Source organism: Petromyzon marinus, unplaced genomic scaffold (assembly GCF_048934315.1).
Source record: "Petromyzon marinus isolate PM22_M1 ecotype Great Lakes invasive population unplaced genomic scaffold, UKy_Petmar_22M1.pri1.0 PM_Scaffold_199, whole genome shotgun sequence".
Lineage (NCBI taxonomy): Eukaryota > Metazoa > Chordata > Hyperoartia > Petromyzontiformes > Petromyzontidae > Petromyzon > Petromyzon marinus.
Window position 1 is genome coordinate 4971 of NW_027423167.1, and position 12552 is coordinate 17522.

The 12552-nt window shown below is 49.9% G+C and overlaps 1 protein-coding gene across 4 annotated transcripts in view; it reads left to right on the forward strand.

Annotated features, from left to right (window-relative positions):
• Positions 1-1519: 1519 nt before the first annotated feature.
• The window catches only part of LOC116937933 (bifunctional heparan sulfate N-deacetylase/N-sulfotransferase 2-like), a 90740-nt gene continuing 79707 nt past the window's right edge, over positions 1520-12552 (forward strand). The window contains exons 1-2 of one of the 4 annotated variants that reach the window (XM_076063823.1): positions 1521-6865; positions 10101-10286. In XM_076063823.1, the coding sequence (XP_075919938.1) occupies positions 6839-6865; positions 10101-10286 (213 nt within the window). In that variant the 5' untranslated portion in view covers positions 1521-6838. Of the gene's footprint in view, positions 6866-10100; positions 10287-12552 lie in introns of all 4 variants that reach the window. The other 3 variants (XM_076063822.1, XM_076063824.1, XM_076063825.1) reach the window with 3 other exon arrangements.

Sequence of the window (12552 nt, forward strand, 5' to 3'; positions counted from 1 at the left end):
AGTGAGTGACTAAGTGAGTGACTAAGTGAGTGACTAAGTGAGTGAGTGAGTGGAGTCATAGTCAACCTCACCTGCATCACAATCACAGCTCCCTCGTGCAGCAGATGGAGATGAACAGGAACTTTGCCCTGGTCAGTCACTCACTCAGTCACTCAGTCACTCAGTCACTCACTCACTCAGTCATTCAGCCAGCTAACTACTCACTCACTCATTCAGTCACTCACTCGCTCACTCAGCCACTCAGCTAGCTAGCTACTCACTCACTCAGCTAGCTAACTACTCACTCAGTCACTCACTCACTCACTCAGCCACTCATCAACTCACTGAGTCTCTGAATCACTGAGTGAGTGAGTGACTAAGTGACTGACTAAGTGAGTGACTAAGTGAGTGAGTGACTAAGTGAGTGAGTGAGTGACTAAGTGAGTGAGTTACTAAGTGACTAAGTGAGTGAGTGAGTGAGTGACTAAATGAGTGACTAAGTGAGTGACTAAGTGAGTGACTAAGTGAGTGAGTGAGTGACTAAGTGAGTGACTAAGTGAGTGACTAAGTGAGTGACTAAGTGAGTGACTAAGTGAGTGACTAAGTGAGTGAGTGAGTGGAGTCACAGTCAACCTCACCTGCATCACAATCACAGCTCCCTCGTGCAGCAGATGGAGATGAACAGGAACTTTGCCCTGGTCAGTCACCCACTCAGTCACTCACTCAGTCACTCACTCAGTCAGTCACTCACTCAGTCACTCACTCAGCTAGCTAGCTACTCACTCATTCACTCAGTCACTCAGTCACCCACTCACTCGCTCAGCCACTCATCAACTCACTGAGTCTCTGAATCACTGAGTGAGTGACTAAGTGAGTGAGTGACTAAGTGAGTGACTAAGTGAGTGAGTGAGTGAGTGAGTGACTAAGTGAGTGACTAAGTGAGTGACTAAGTGAGTGAGTGAGTGACTAAGTGAGTGACTAAGTGAGTGACTAAGTGAGTGACTAAGTGAGTGACTAAGTGAGTGAGTGAGTGGAGTCATAGTCAACCTCACCTGCATCACAATCACAGCTCCCTCGTGCAGCAGATGGAGATGAACAGGAACTTTGCCCTGGTCAGTCACTCACTCAGTCACTCAGTCACTCACTCAGTCACTCACTCAGTCACTCAGCTAGCTAGCTACTCACTCACTCACTCAGTCAGTCACTCACTCAGTCACTCACTCAGTCAGTCACTCACTCAGCTAGCTAGCTACTCACTCAGTCACTCAGCTAGCTAGCTACTCACTCAGTCACTCACTCACTCACTCAGTCACTCAGCTAGCTAGCTACTCACTCAGTCACTCAGTCACTCACTCAGTCACTCACTCACTCACTCAGCCACTCACTCAGCTAGCTAGCTACTCACTCAGTCACTCAGTCACTCACTCAGTCACTCACTCACTCACTCAGCCACTCATCAACTCACTGAGTCTCTGAATCACTAAGTGAGTGAGTGAGTGACTAAGTGAGTGAGTTACTAAGTGAGTGAGTGAGTGACTAAGTGAGTTACTAAGTGACTGAGTGACTAAGTGAGTGACTAAGTGAGTGACTAAGTGAGTGACTAAGTGACTAAGTGAGTGACTAAGTGAGTGACTAAGTGACTAAGTGAGTGACTAAGTGAGTGACTAAGTGAGTGACTAAGTGACTGACTAAGTGAGTGAGTGAGTGACTAAGTGAGTGACTAAGTGAGTGAGTGACTAAGTGAGTGACTAAGTGAGTGACTAAGTGAGTGAGTGAGTGGAGTCATAGTCAACCTCACCTGCATCACAATCACAGCTCCCTCGTGCAGCAGATGGAGATGAACAGGAACTTTGCCCTGGTCAGTCACTCACTCAGTCACTCACTCAGTCACTCACTCAGTCACTCACTCAGTCACTCAGCTAGCTAGCTACTCACTCATTCACTCGCTCACTCAGTCACTCACTCACTCACTCAGTCACTCAGTCACTCAGCTAGCTAGCTACTCACTCAGTCACTCACTCACTCACTCAGCCACTCATCAACTCACTGAGTCTCTGAATCACTGAGTGAGTGACTAAGTGAGTAAGTGACTAAGTGAGTGACTAAGTGAGTGACTAAGTGAGTGACTAAGTGAGTGAGTGAGTGGAGTCACAGACAGCCTCACCTGCATCACAATCACAGCTCCCTCGTGCAGCAGATGGAGATGAACAGGAACTTTGCCCTGGTCAGTCACTCACTCAGTCACTCACTCATTCAGTCACTCACTTAGCTAGCTAGCTACTCACTCATTCACTCAGTCACTCAGTCACTCACTTAGCTAGCTAGCTAGCTACTCACTCAGTCACTCAGCTAGCTAGCTACTCACTCAGTCACTCAGTCAGGTACTCACTTAGCTAGCTAGCTACTCACTCAGTCACTCAGCTAGCTAGCTACTCACTCAGTCACTCAGTCACTCACTCAGTCACTCACTCACTCACTCAGCCACTCATCAACTCACTGAGTCTCTGAATCACTGAGTGATTGACTAAGTGACTAAGTGAGTGACTAAGTGAGTGACTAAGTGAGTGACTAAGTGAGTGAGTGAGTGGAGTCATAGTCAACCTCACCTGCATCACAATCACAGCTCCCTCGTGCAGCAGATGGAGATGAACAGGAACTTTGCCCTGGTCAGTCACTCACTCAGTCACTCACTCAGTCACTCACTCAGCTAGCTAACTACTCACTCAGTCACTCAGTCACTCAGTCACCCACTCACTCACTCAGCCACTCATCAACTCACTGAGTCTCTGAATCACTAAGTGAGTGAGTGAGTGACTAAGTGAGTGACTAAGTGACTAAGTGAGTGAGTGACTAAGTGAGTGAGTGAGTGGAGTCACAGACAGCCTCACCTGCATCACAATCACAGCTCCCTCGTGCAGCAGATGGAGATGAACAGGAACTTTGCCCTGGTCAGTCACTCACTCAGTCACTCACTCAGTCACTCACTCACTCACTCACTCGCTCACTCAGCCACTCAGCTAGCTAGCTACTCACTCAGTCACTCAGTCACTCAGCTAGCTAGCTAGCTACTCACTCAGTCACTCACTCACTCAGTCACTCAGCTAGCTAGCTACTCACTCAGTCACTCAGCTAGCTAGCTAGCTACTCACTCAGTCACTCACTCACTCACTCAGTCACTCAGCTAGCTAGCTACTCACTCAGTCACTCAGCTAGCTAGCTACTCACTCAGTCACTCAGTCACTCAGCTAGCTAGCTAGCTACTCACTCAGTCACTCACTCACTCACTCAGTCACTCAGCTAGCTAGCTACTCACTCACTCATTCAGTCGCTCACTCAGTCACTCACTCACTCACTCAGCCACTCATCAACTCACTGAGTCTCTGAATCACTAAGTGAGTGAGTGAGTGACTAAGTGAGTGAGTTACTAAGTGAGTGAGTGAGTGACTAAGTGAGTGACTAAGTGAGTGACTAAGTGAGTGACTAAGTGAGTGAGTGACTAAGTGAGTGACTAAGTGAGTGACTAAGTGAGTGACTAAGTGAGTGACTAAGTGAGTGAGTGAGTGGAGTCATAGTCAACATCACCTGCATCACAATCACAGCTCCCTCGTGCAGCAGATGGAGATGAACAGGAACTTTGCCCTGGTCAGTCACTCACTCAGTCACTCACTCAGTCACTCACTCAGTCACTCACTCAGCTAGCTAGCTACTCACTCAGTCACTCAGCTAGCTAGCTAGCTACTCACTCAGTCACCCACTCACTCACTCAGCCACTCATCAACTCACTGAGTCTCTGAATCACTAAGTGAGTGAGTGAGTGACTAAGTGAGTGACTAAGTGACTAAGTGAGTGAGTGACTAAGTGAGTGAGTGAGTGGAGTCACAGACAGCCTCACCTGCATCACAATCACAGCTCCCTCGTGCAGCAGATGGAGATGAACAGGAACTTTGCCCTGGTCAGTCACTCACTCAGTCACTCACTCAGTCACTCACTCAGTCACTCACTCAGCTAGCTAGCTACTCACTCAGTCACTCAGTCACTCAGCTAGCTAGCTAGCTACTCACTCAGTCACCCACTCACTCACTCAGCCACTCATCAACTCACTGAGTCTCTGAATCACTAAGTGAGTGAGTGAGTGACTAAGTGAGTGACTAAGTGACTAAGTGAGTGAGTGACTAAGTGAGTGAGTGAGTGGAGTCACAGACAGCCTCACCTGCATCACAATCACAGCTCCCTCGTGCAGCAGATGGAGATGAACAGGAACTTTGCCCTGGTCAGTCACTCACTCAGTCACTCACTCAGTCACTCACTCAGTCACTCACTCGCTCACTCAGCCACTCAGCTAGCTAGCTACTCACTCAGTCACTCAGTCACTCAGCTAGCTAGCTAGCTACTCACTCAGTCACTCACTCACTCACTCAGCTAGCTAGCTACTCACTCAGTCACTCAGCTAGCTAGCTAGCTACTCACTCAGTCACTCACTCACTCACTCAGTCACTCAGCTAGCTAGCTACTCACTCAGTCACTCAGCTAGCTAGCTACTCACTCAGTCACTCAGTCACTCAGCTAGCTAGCTAGCTACTCACTCAGTCACTCACTCACTCACTCAGTCACTCAGCTAGCTAGCTACTCACTCACTCATTCAGTCGCTCACTCAGTCACTCACTCACTCACTCAGCCACTCATCAACTGAGTCTCTGAATCACTAAGTGAGTGAGTGAGTGACTAAGTGAGTGAGTTACTAAGTGAGTGAGTGAGTGACTAAGTGAGTGACTAAGTGAGTGACTAAGTGAGTGACTAAGTGACTAAGTGACTGAGTGAGTGACTAAGTGAGTGACTAAGTGAGTGACTAAGTGAGTGACTAAGTGACTGACTAAGTGAGTGAGTGAGTGACTAAGTGAGTGACTAAGTGAGTGAGTGACTAAGTGAGTGACTAAGTGAGTGACTAAGTGAGTGAGTGAGTGGAGTCATAGTCAACCTCACCTGCATCACAATCACAGCTCCCTCGTGCAGCAGATGGAGATGAACAGGAACTTTGCCCTGGTCAGTCACCCACTCAGTCACTCACTCAGTCACCCACTCAGTCACTCAGCTAGCTAGCTACTCACTCATTCACTCAGTCACTCAGTCACCCACTCACTCGCTCAGCCACTCATCAACTCACTGAGTCTCTGAATCACTGAGTGAGTGAGTGACTAAGTGAGTGAGTGAGTGACTAAGTGAGTAAGTGACTAAGTGACTAAGTGAGTGAGTGAGTGAGTGACTAAGTGAGTGACTAAGTGAGTGACTAAGTGAGTGACTAAGTGAGTGAGTTACTAAGTGACTAAGTGAGTGACTAAGTGAGTGAGTGACTAAGTGAGTGACTAAGTGAGTGACTAAGTGAGTGAGTGAGTGACTAAGTGAGTGACTAAGTGAGTGACTAAGTGAGTGAGTGAATGACTAAGTGAGTGAGTGACTAAGTGAGTGACTAAGTGAGTGACTAAGTGAGTGACTAAGTGAGTGAGTGAGTGACTAAGTGAGTGAGTGAGTGACTAAGTGACTGAGTGACTAAGTGAGTGAGTGACTAAGTGAGTGAGTGACTAAGTGAGTGACTAAGTGAGTGACTAAGTGAGTGACTAAGTGAGTGAGTGACTAAGTGAGTGACTAAGTGAGTGACTAAGTGAGTGACTAAGTGAGTGAGTGACTAAGTGAGTGACTAAGTGAGTGACTAAGTGAGTGACTAAGTGAGTGAGTGACTAAGTGAGTGACTAAGTGAGTGACTAAGTGAGTGACTAAGTGAGTGAGTGACTAAGTGAGTGACTAAGTGAGTGACTAAGTGAGTGACTAAGTGAGTGACTGAGTGACTAAGTGAGTGACTAAGTGAGTGACTAAGTGAGTGAGTGACTAAGTGAGTGGGTGACTAAGTGAGTGAGTGACTAAGTGAGTGACTGAGTGACTAAGTGAGTGACTAAGTGAGTGACTAAGTGAGTGACTAAGTGACTAAGTGGGTGACTAAGTGAGTGAGTGAGTGGAGTCACAGACAGCCTCACCTGCATCACAATCACAGCTCCCTCGTGCAGCAGATGGAGATGAACAGGAACTTTGCCCTGGTCAGTCACTCACTCAGTCACTCACTCAGTCACTCACTCACTCACTCACTCAGTCACTCAGCTAGCTAGCTACTCACTCAGTCACTCACCCACTCAGTCACTCGCCCAGTCACTCACTCACTCACTCAGCCACTCATCAACTCACTGAGTCTCTGAATCACTGAGTGAGTGACTAAGTGAGTGACTAAGTGACTAAGTGAGTGAGTGACTAAGTGAGTGAGTGAGTGAGTGACTGAGTGAGTGACTAAGTGAGTGACTAAGTGAGTGAGTGACTAAGTGAGTGACTGAGTGAGTGACTAAGTGAGTGACTAAGTGAGTGAGTGAGTGGAGTCACAGACAGCCTCACCTGCATCACAATCACAGCTCCCTCGTGCAGCAGATGGAGATGAACAGGAACTTTGCCCTGGTCAGTCACTCACTCACTCACTCAGTCACTCAGTCACTCAGCTAGCTAGCTACTCACTCAGTCACTCAGCTAGCTAGCTACTCACTCAGTCACTCAGCTAGCTAGCTACTCACTCAGTCACTCAGCTAGCTAGCTACTCACTCAGTCACTCACTCACTCAGCTAGCTAGCTACTCACTCAGTCACTCAGTCACTCACTCACTCACTCAGCCACTCATCAACTCACTGAGTCTCTGAATCACTAAGTGAGTGAGTGAGTGACTAAGTGAGTGACTAAGTGACTAAGTGAGTGAGTGACTAAGTGAGTGAGTGAGTGGAGTCATAGTCAACCTCACCTGCATCACAATCACAGCTCCCTCGTGCAGCAGATGGAGATGAACAGGAACTTTGCCCTGGTTAGTCACTCACTCAGTCACTCACTCAGTCACTCAGTCACCCAGTCACTCACTCAGCTAGCTAGCTACTCACTCAGTCACTCACTCACTCGCTCAGCCACTCATCAACTCACTGAGTCTCTGAATCACTGAGTGAGTGAGTGACTAAGTGAGTGAGTGAGTGACTAAGTGAGTGAGTGAGTGACTAAGTGAGTGACTAAGTGAGTGACTAAGTGAGTGACTAAGTGAGTGACTAAGTGAGTGACTAAGTGAGTGACTAAGTGAGTGAGTGACTAAGTGAGTGACTAAGTGAGTGAGTGACTAAGTGAATGACTAAGTGAGTGACTAAGTGAGTGAGTGAGTGACTAAGTGAGTGAGTGAGTGACTAAGTGAGTGAGTGACTAAGTGAGTGACTAAGTGAGTGAGTGAGTGACTAAGTGAGTGAGTGACTAAGTGAGTGACTAAGTGAGTGAGTGACTAAGTGAGTGACTAAGTGAGTGACTAAGTGAGTGACTAAGTGAGTGACTAAGTGAGTGAGTAAGTGAGTGACTAAGTGAGTGAGTGAGTGACTAAGTGAGTGAGTGAGTGACTAAGTGAGTGAGTGAGTGACTAAGTGAGTGAGTGACTAAGTGAGTGAGTGAGTGACTAAGTGAGTGACTAAGTGAGTGAGTGACTAAGTGACTAAGTGAGTGACTGAGTGACTAAGTGAGTGACTAAGTGAGTGACTAAGTGAGTGACTAAGTGAGTGAGTGAGTGACTAAGTGAGTGAGTGAGTGACTAAGTGAGTGACTAAGTGAGTGACTAAGTGAGTGACTAAGTGAGTGACTAAGTGAGTGACTAAGTGAGTGACTAAGTGAGTGAGAGAGAGAGTGAGAGAGTGAGTGAGTGACTAAGTGAGTGAGTGACTAAGTCAGTGAGTGAGTGACTAAGTGAGTGAGTGAGTGACTAAGTGAGTGAGTGAGTTACTAAGTGAGTGAGTGACTAAGTGAGTGAGTGACTGAGTGACTAAGTGAGTGACTAAGTGAGTGACTAAGTAAGTGAGTGAGTGAGTGAGTGAGTGGAGTCACAGTCGCTCACTCACCCACCCACTCACCCACCCACTCACTCACCCACCCACTCACCCACCCACTCATTCACTCACTCACTCACTCAGTCACTCATTGAGTCACTCACTCACTCACTCACTCAGTCACTCATTGAGTCACTCACTCACTCACTCAGTCACTCACTCACTCACCCACCCACTCCCCCACTCACCCACTCACTCACCCACCCACCCACCCACTCACTCACCCACCCACTCACCCACCCACTCACCCACCCACCCACTCACCCACCCACTCACCCACCCACCCACCCACCCTCTCACCCACTCACCCACCCACTCCCCCACTCACCCACTCACTCACTCACCCACCCACTCACTCACTCACTCACCCACCCACTCACCCACTCACCCACTCACTCACTCACCCACTCACTCACCCACCCACTCACCCACCCACTCACCCACCCACCCACCCACTCACCCACCCACTCACCCACCCACTCACCCACTCACCCACCCACTCACCCACCCACTCACCCACCCACTCACCTCCTCACCCCGCTCACCCCCAGGCCCATGATCTGTGCGTCACCGCTATGCCGTCTCCCCTCACCACTCTGAATCACTGACTGAGTGAGTGACTAAGTGAGTGAGTGAGTGAGTGGGTGAGTGAGTGGGTGAGTGAGTGAGTGTGTGTGTGTGTGGGTGGGTGAGTGTGTGAGTGAGTGGGTGAGTGAGTGAGTGAGTGTGTGAGTGAGTGAGTGAGTGAGTGGGTGAGTGAGTGGGTGAGTGAGTGAGTGTGTGTGTGTGTGGGTGGGTGAGTGTGTGAGTGAGTGGGTGAGTGAGTGAGTGAGTGTGTGAGTGAGTGAGTGTGTGTGTGAGTGAGTGAGTGGGTGAGTGGGTGAGTGAGTGGGTGAGTGGGTGAGTGAGTGAGTGAGTGTGTGAGTGGGTGAGTGAGTGAGTGAGTGACTGAGTGACTAAGTGAGTGACTAAGTGAGTGACTAAGTGAGTGAGTGAGTCGAGTCACAGTCACTCACCCACCCACCCACTCACCCACCCACCCACCCACTCACCCACCCACCCCGCTCACCCCCAGGCCCATGATCTCCCCGTGCGTCACCGCTATGCCGTCTCCCCTCACCACTCTGAATCACTGACTGAGTGAGTGACTAAGTGAGTGAGTGAGTGACTAAGTGACTAAGTGAGTGACTAAGTGAGTGAGTGAGTTACTAAGTGACTGAGTGACTAAGTGAGTGAGTGAGTGACTAAGTGAGTGAGTGAGTGACTAAGTGAGTGAGTGAGTGGAGTCACAGTCGCTCACTCACTCACTCACCCACTCACTCACCCACTCACTCACCCACTCACTCACTCACCCACTCACCCACCCACTCACCCACCCACTCATTCACTCACTCACTCACTCAGTCACTCAATCAGTCACTCACTCACTCACTCAGTCACTCGCTCCGTCACTCACCCACTCACTCATTCACTCACTCACTCACTCACCCACCCACCCACTCACCCACTCACCCACTCACCCACCCACCCACTCACCCACCCACCCACTCACCCACCCACCCACTCACCCACCCACCCACCCACTCACCCACCCACCCACTCACCCACCCACCCACTCACCCACCCACTCACCTCCTCACCCCGCTCACCCCCAGGCCCATGATCTCCCCGTGCGTCACCGCTATGCCGTCTCCCCTCACCACTCTGAATCACTGACTGAGTGAGTGACTAAGTGAGTGAGTGAGTGGGTGAGTGAGTGGGTGAGTGAGTGAGTGTGTGTGTGGGTGGGTGAGTGTGTGAGTGAGTGGGTGAGTGAGTGAGTGAGTGTGTGAGTGAGTGTGTGAGTGGGTGAGTGAGTGGGTGAGTGGGTGAGTGAGTGTGTGTGTGAGTGAGTGAGTGGGTGAGTGGGTGAGTGTGTGAGTGAGTGAGTGAGTGTGTGAGTGAGTGTGTGAGTGGGTGAGAGAGTGTGTGAGTGGGTGAGTGAGTGTGTGTGTGAGTGAGTGAGTGGGTGAGTGGGTGAGTGTGTGAGTGAGTGTGTGTGTGGGTGTGTGAGTGGGTGAGTGAGTGGGTGAGTGAGTGAGTGAGTGACTAAGTGAGTGAGTGAGTGGAGTCATAGTCACTCACCCACCCACCCACCCACTCACCCACCCACCCACCCACTCACCTCCTCACCCCGCTCACCCCCAGGCCCATGATCTCCCCGTGCGTCACCGCTATGCCGTCTCTCCTCACCACTCCGGCGTCTTCCCCGTCCATGAGCCGCTGTACCGTGCCTGGCACGCCGTCTGGGCTATAGAGGTCTCCAGCACCGAGGAATATCCTCACCTAAGGCCAGCCCGTGCCAGACGGGGGTTCACTCACCTGGGTGTCAAGGTGAGTGGTGCTCGCTCAGTCGCTCACTCAGTTAGTCAGTCAGTTAGTCAGTTAGTCAGTCGCTCAGTCAGTCAGTTAGTCAGTCAGTCAGTCAGTTAGTCACTCACTCAGTCACTCAGCTAGCTAACCACTCACTCACTCAGTCGCTCAGTCAGTCAGTCAGTCAGTCGCTCAGTCAGTCAGGTAGTCAGTCAGTCAGTCAGTCAGTCGCTCAGTCAGTCAGTCGCTCAGTCAGTCGCTCAGTCAGTCAGTCGCTCAGTCACTCAGTCACTCAGTCAGTCGCTCAGTCGCTTAGTCAGTTGCTCGCTCAGTCAGTCGCTCAGTCAGTCAGTTAGTCAGTTAGTCAGTCGCTCAGTCAGTCGCTCAGTCAGTCAGTTAGTCAGTCGGTCAGTCAGTCGCTCAGTCAGTCATTCAGTCGGTCAGTTATTCAGGCAGTCAGTTAGTCAGTCGCTCAGTCAGTCAGTCACTCAGTCAGTCAGTCAGTCACTCAGTCAGTCAGTCAGTTATTCAGTTAGTCGCTCAGTCGCTCAGTCAGTCAGTCAGTTAGTCAGTTAGTCAGTCAGTTATTCAGTCAGTCAGTTAGTCGGTCAGTCAGTCGCTCATTCAGTCAGTCAGTCAGTTAGTCAGTTAGTCAGTCAGTTATTCAGTCAGTCAGTTAGTCGGTCAGTCAGTCGCTCATTCAGTCAGTCAGTCAGTTAGTCAGTTAGTTAGTCGGTCAGTCAGTCACTCAGTCAGTCAGTCAGTCGCTCAGTCAGTCAGTCAGTCACTCAGTCAGTCAGTTAATCGCTCAGTCAGTCAGTCACTCAGTCAGTCGCTCAGTCAGTCGGTCAGTCGCTCAGTCAGTCAGTCACTCAGTCAGTCAGTCGCTCAGTCAGTCAGGTAGTCAGTCAGTCGCTCAGTCAGTCGCTCAGTCAGTCAGGTAGTCAGTCAGTCGCTCAGTCAGTCAGCCAGTCACTCAGTCAGTCGCTCAGTCAGTCGCTCAGTCGCTTAGTCAGTCAGTCACTCAGTCAGTCAGTCAGTTGCTCAGTCAGTCGCTCAGTCAGTCAGGTAGTCAGTCAGTCGCTCAGTCAGTCAGCCAGTCACTCAGTCAGTCAGTCGCTCAGTCAGTCGCTCAGTCGCTTAGTCAGTCAGTCACTCAGTCAGTCAATCAGTTGCTCAGTCAGTCAGTCGCTCAGTCAGTCAGTCACTCAGTCAGTCACTCAGTCAGTCACTCAGTCAGTCAGTCGCTCAGTCAGTCAGTCAGTCACTCACTCAGTCAGTCAGTCAGTCGCTCAGTCAGTCAGTCGCTCAGTCACTCAGTCAGTCACTCAGTCAGTCACTCAGTCATTCACTCAGTCGCTCAGTCAGTCACTCAGTCACTCAGTCAGTCAGTCACTCAGTCAGTCGCTCAGTCAGTCGCTCAGTCAGTCGCTCAGTCAGTCAGTCGCTCAGTCAGTCACTCAGTCAGTCGCTCAGTCAGTCACTCAGTCAGTCAGTCACTCAGTCAGTCAGTCACTCACTCAGCCACTCAGTCACTCAGTCACTCAGTCAGTCACTCACTCAGTCAGTCACTCACTCAGCCACTCAATCACTCACTCAGTCACTCACTCAGCCACTCAGTCACTCAGTCACTCAGTCAGTCACTCAGTCACTCACTCAGCCACTCAGTCACTCACTCAGTCACTCGCTCAGTCACTCAGTCACTCACTCAGTCAGTCACTCACTCAGTCAGTCACTCACTCAGTCACTCACTCAGTCACTCAGTCACTCACTCACTCAGTCACTCAGTCACTCACTCAGTCAGTCACTCACTCAGTCACTCACTCAGTCACTCACTCAGTCACTCACTCAGTCACTCAGTCACTCACTCAGTCAGTCACTCAGTCAGTCACTCACTCAGTCACTCACTCAGTCAGTCACTCACTCAGTCACTCACTCAGTCACTCAGTCACTCACTCAGTCACTCACTCACTCAGCCACTCACACTCTGTCTCTCTGTCTCTCTCTGTGTCTCTGTGTGTGTGTCTATGTGTGTGTGTCTATGTGTGTGTCTATGTGTGTGTCTATCTATGTGTGTGTCTATGTGTGTGTGTCTATGTGTGTGTCTGTGTGTGTCTATGTGTGTGTCTATGTGTGTGTGTCTATGTGTGTTTGTCTATGTGTGTGTGTCTATGTGTGTGTATGTGTGTCTATGTGTGTGTCTGTGTGTGTCTATGTGTGTGTGTGTGTGTCTATGTGTGTGTGTATGTGTGTGTGTGTATGTGTCTGTGTGTTTGTCTATGTGTGT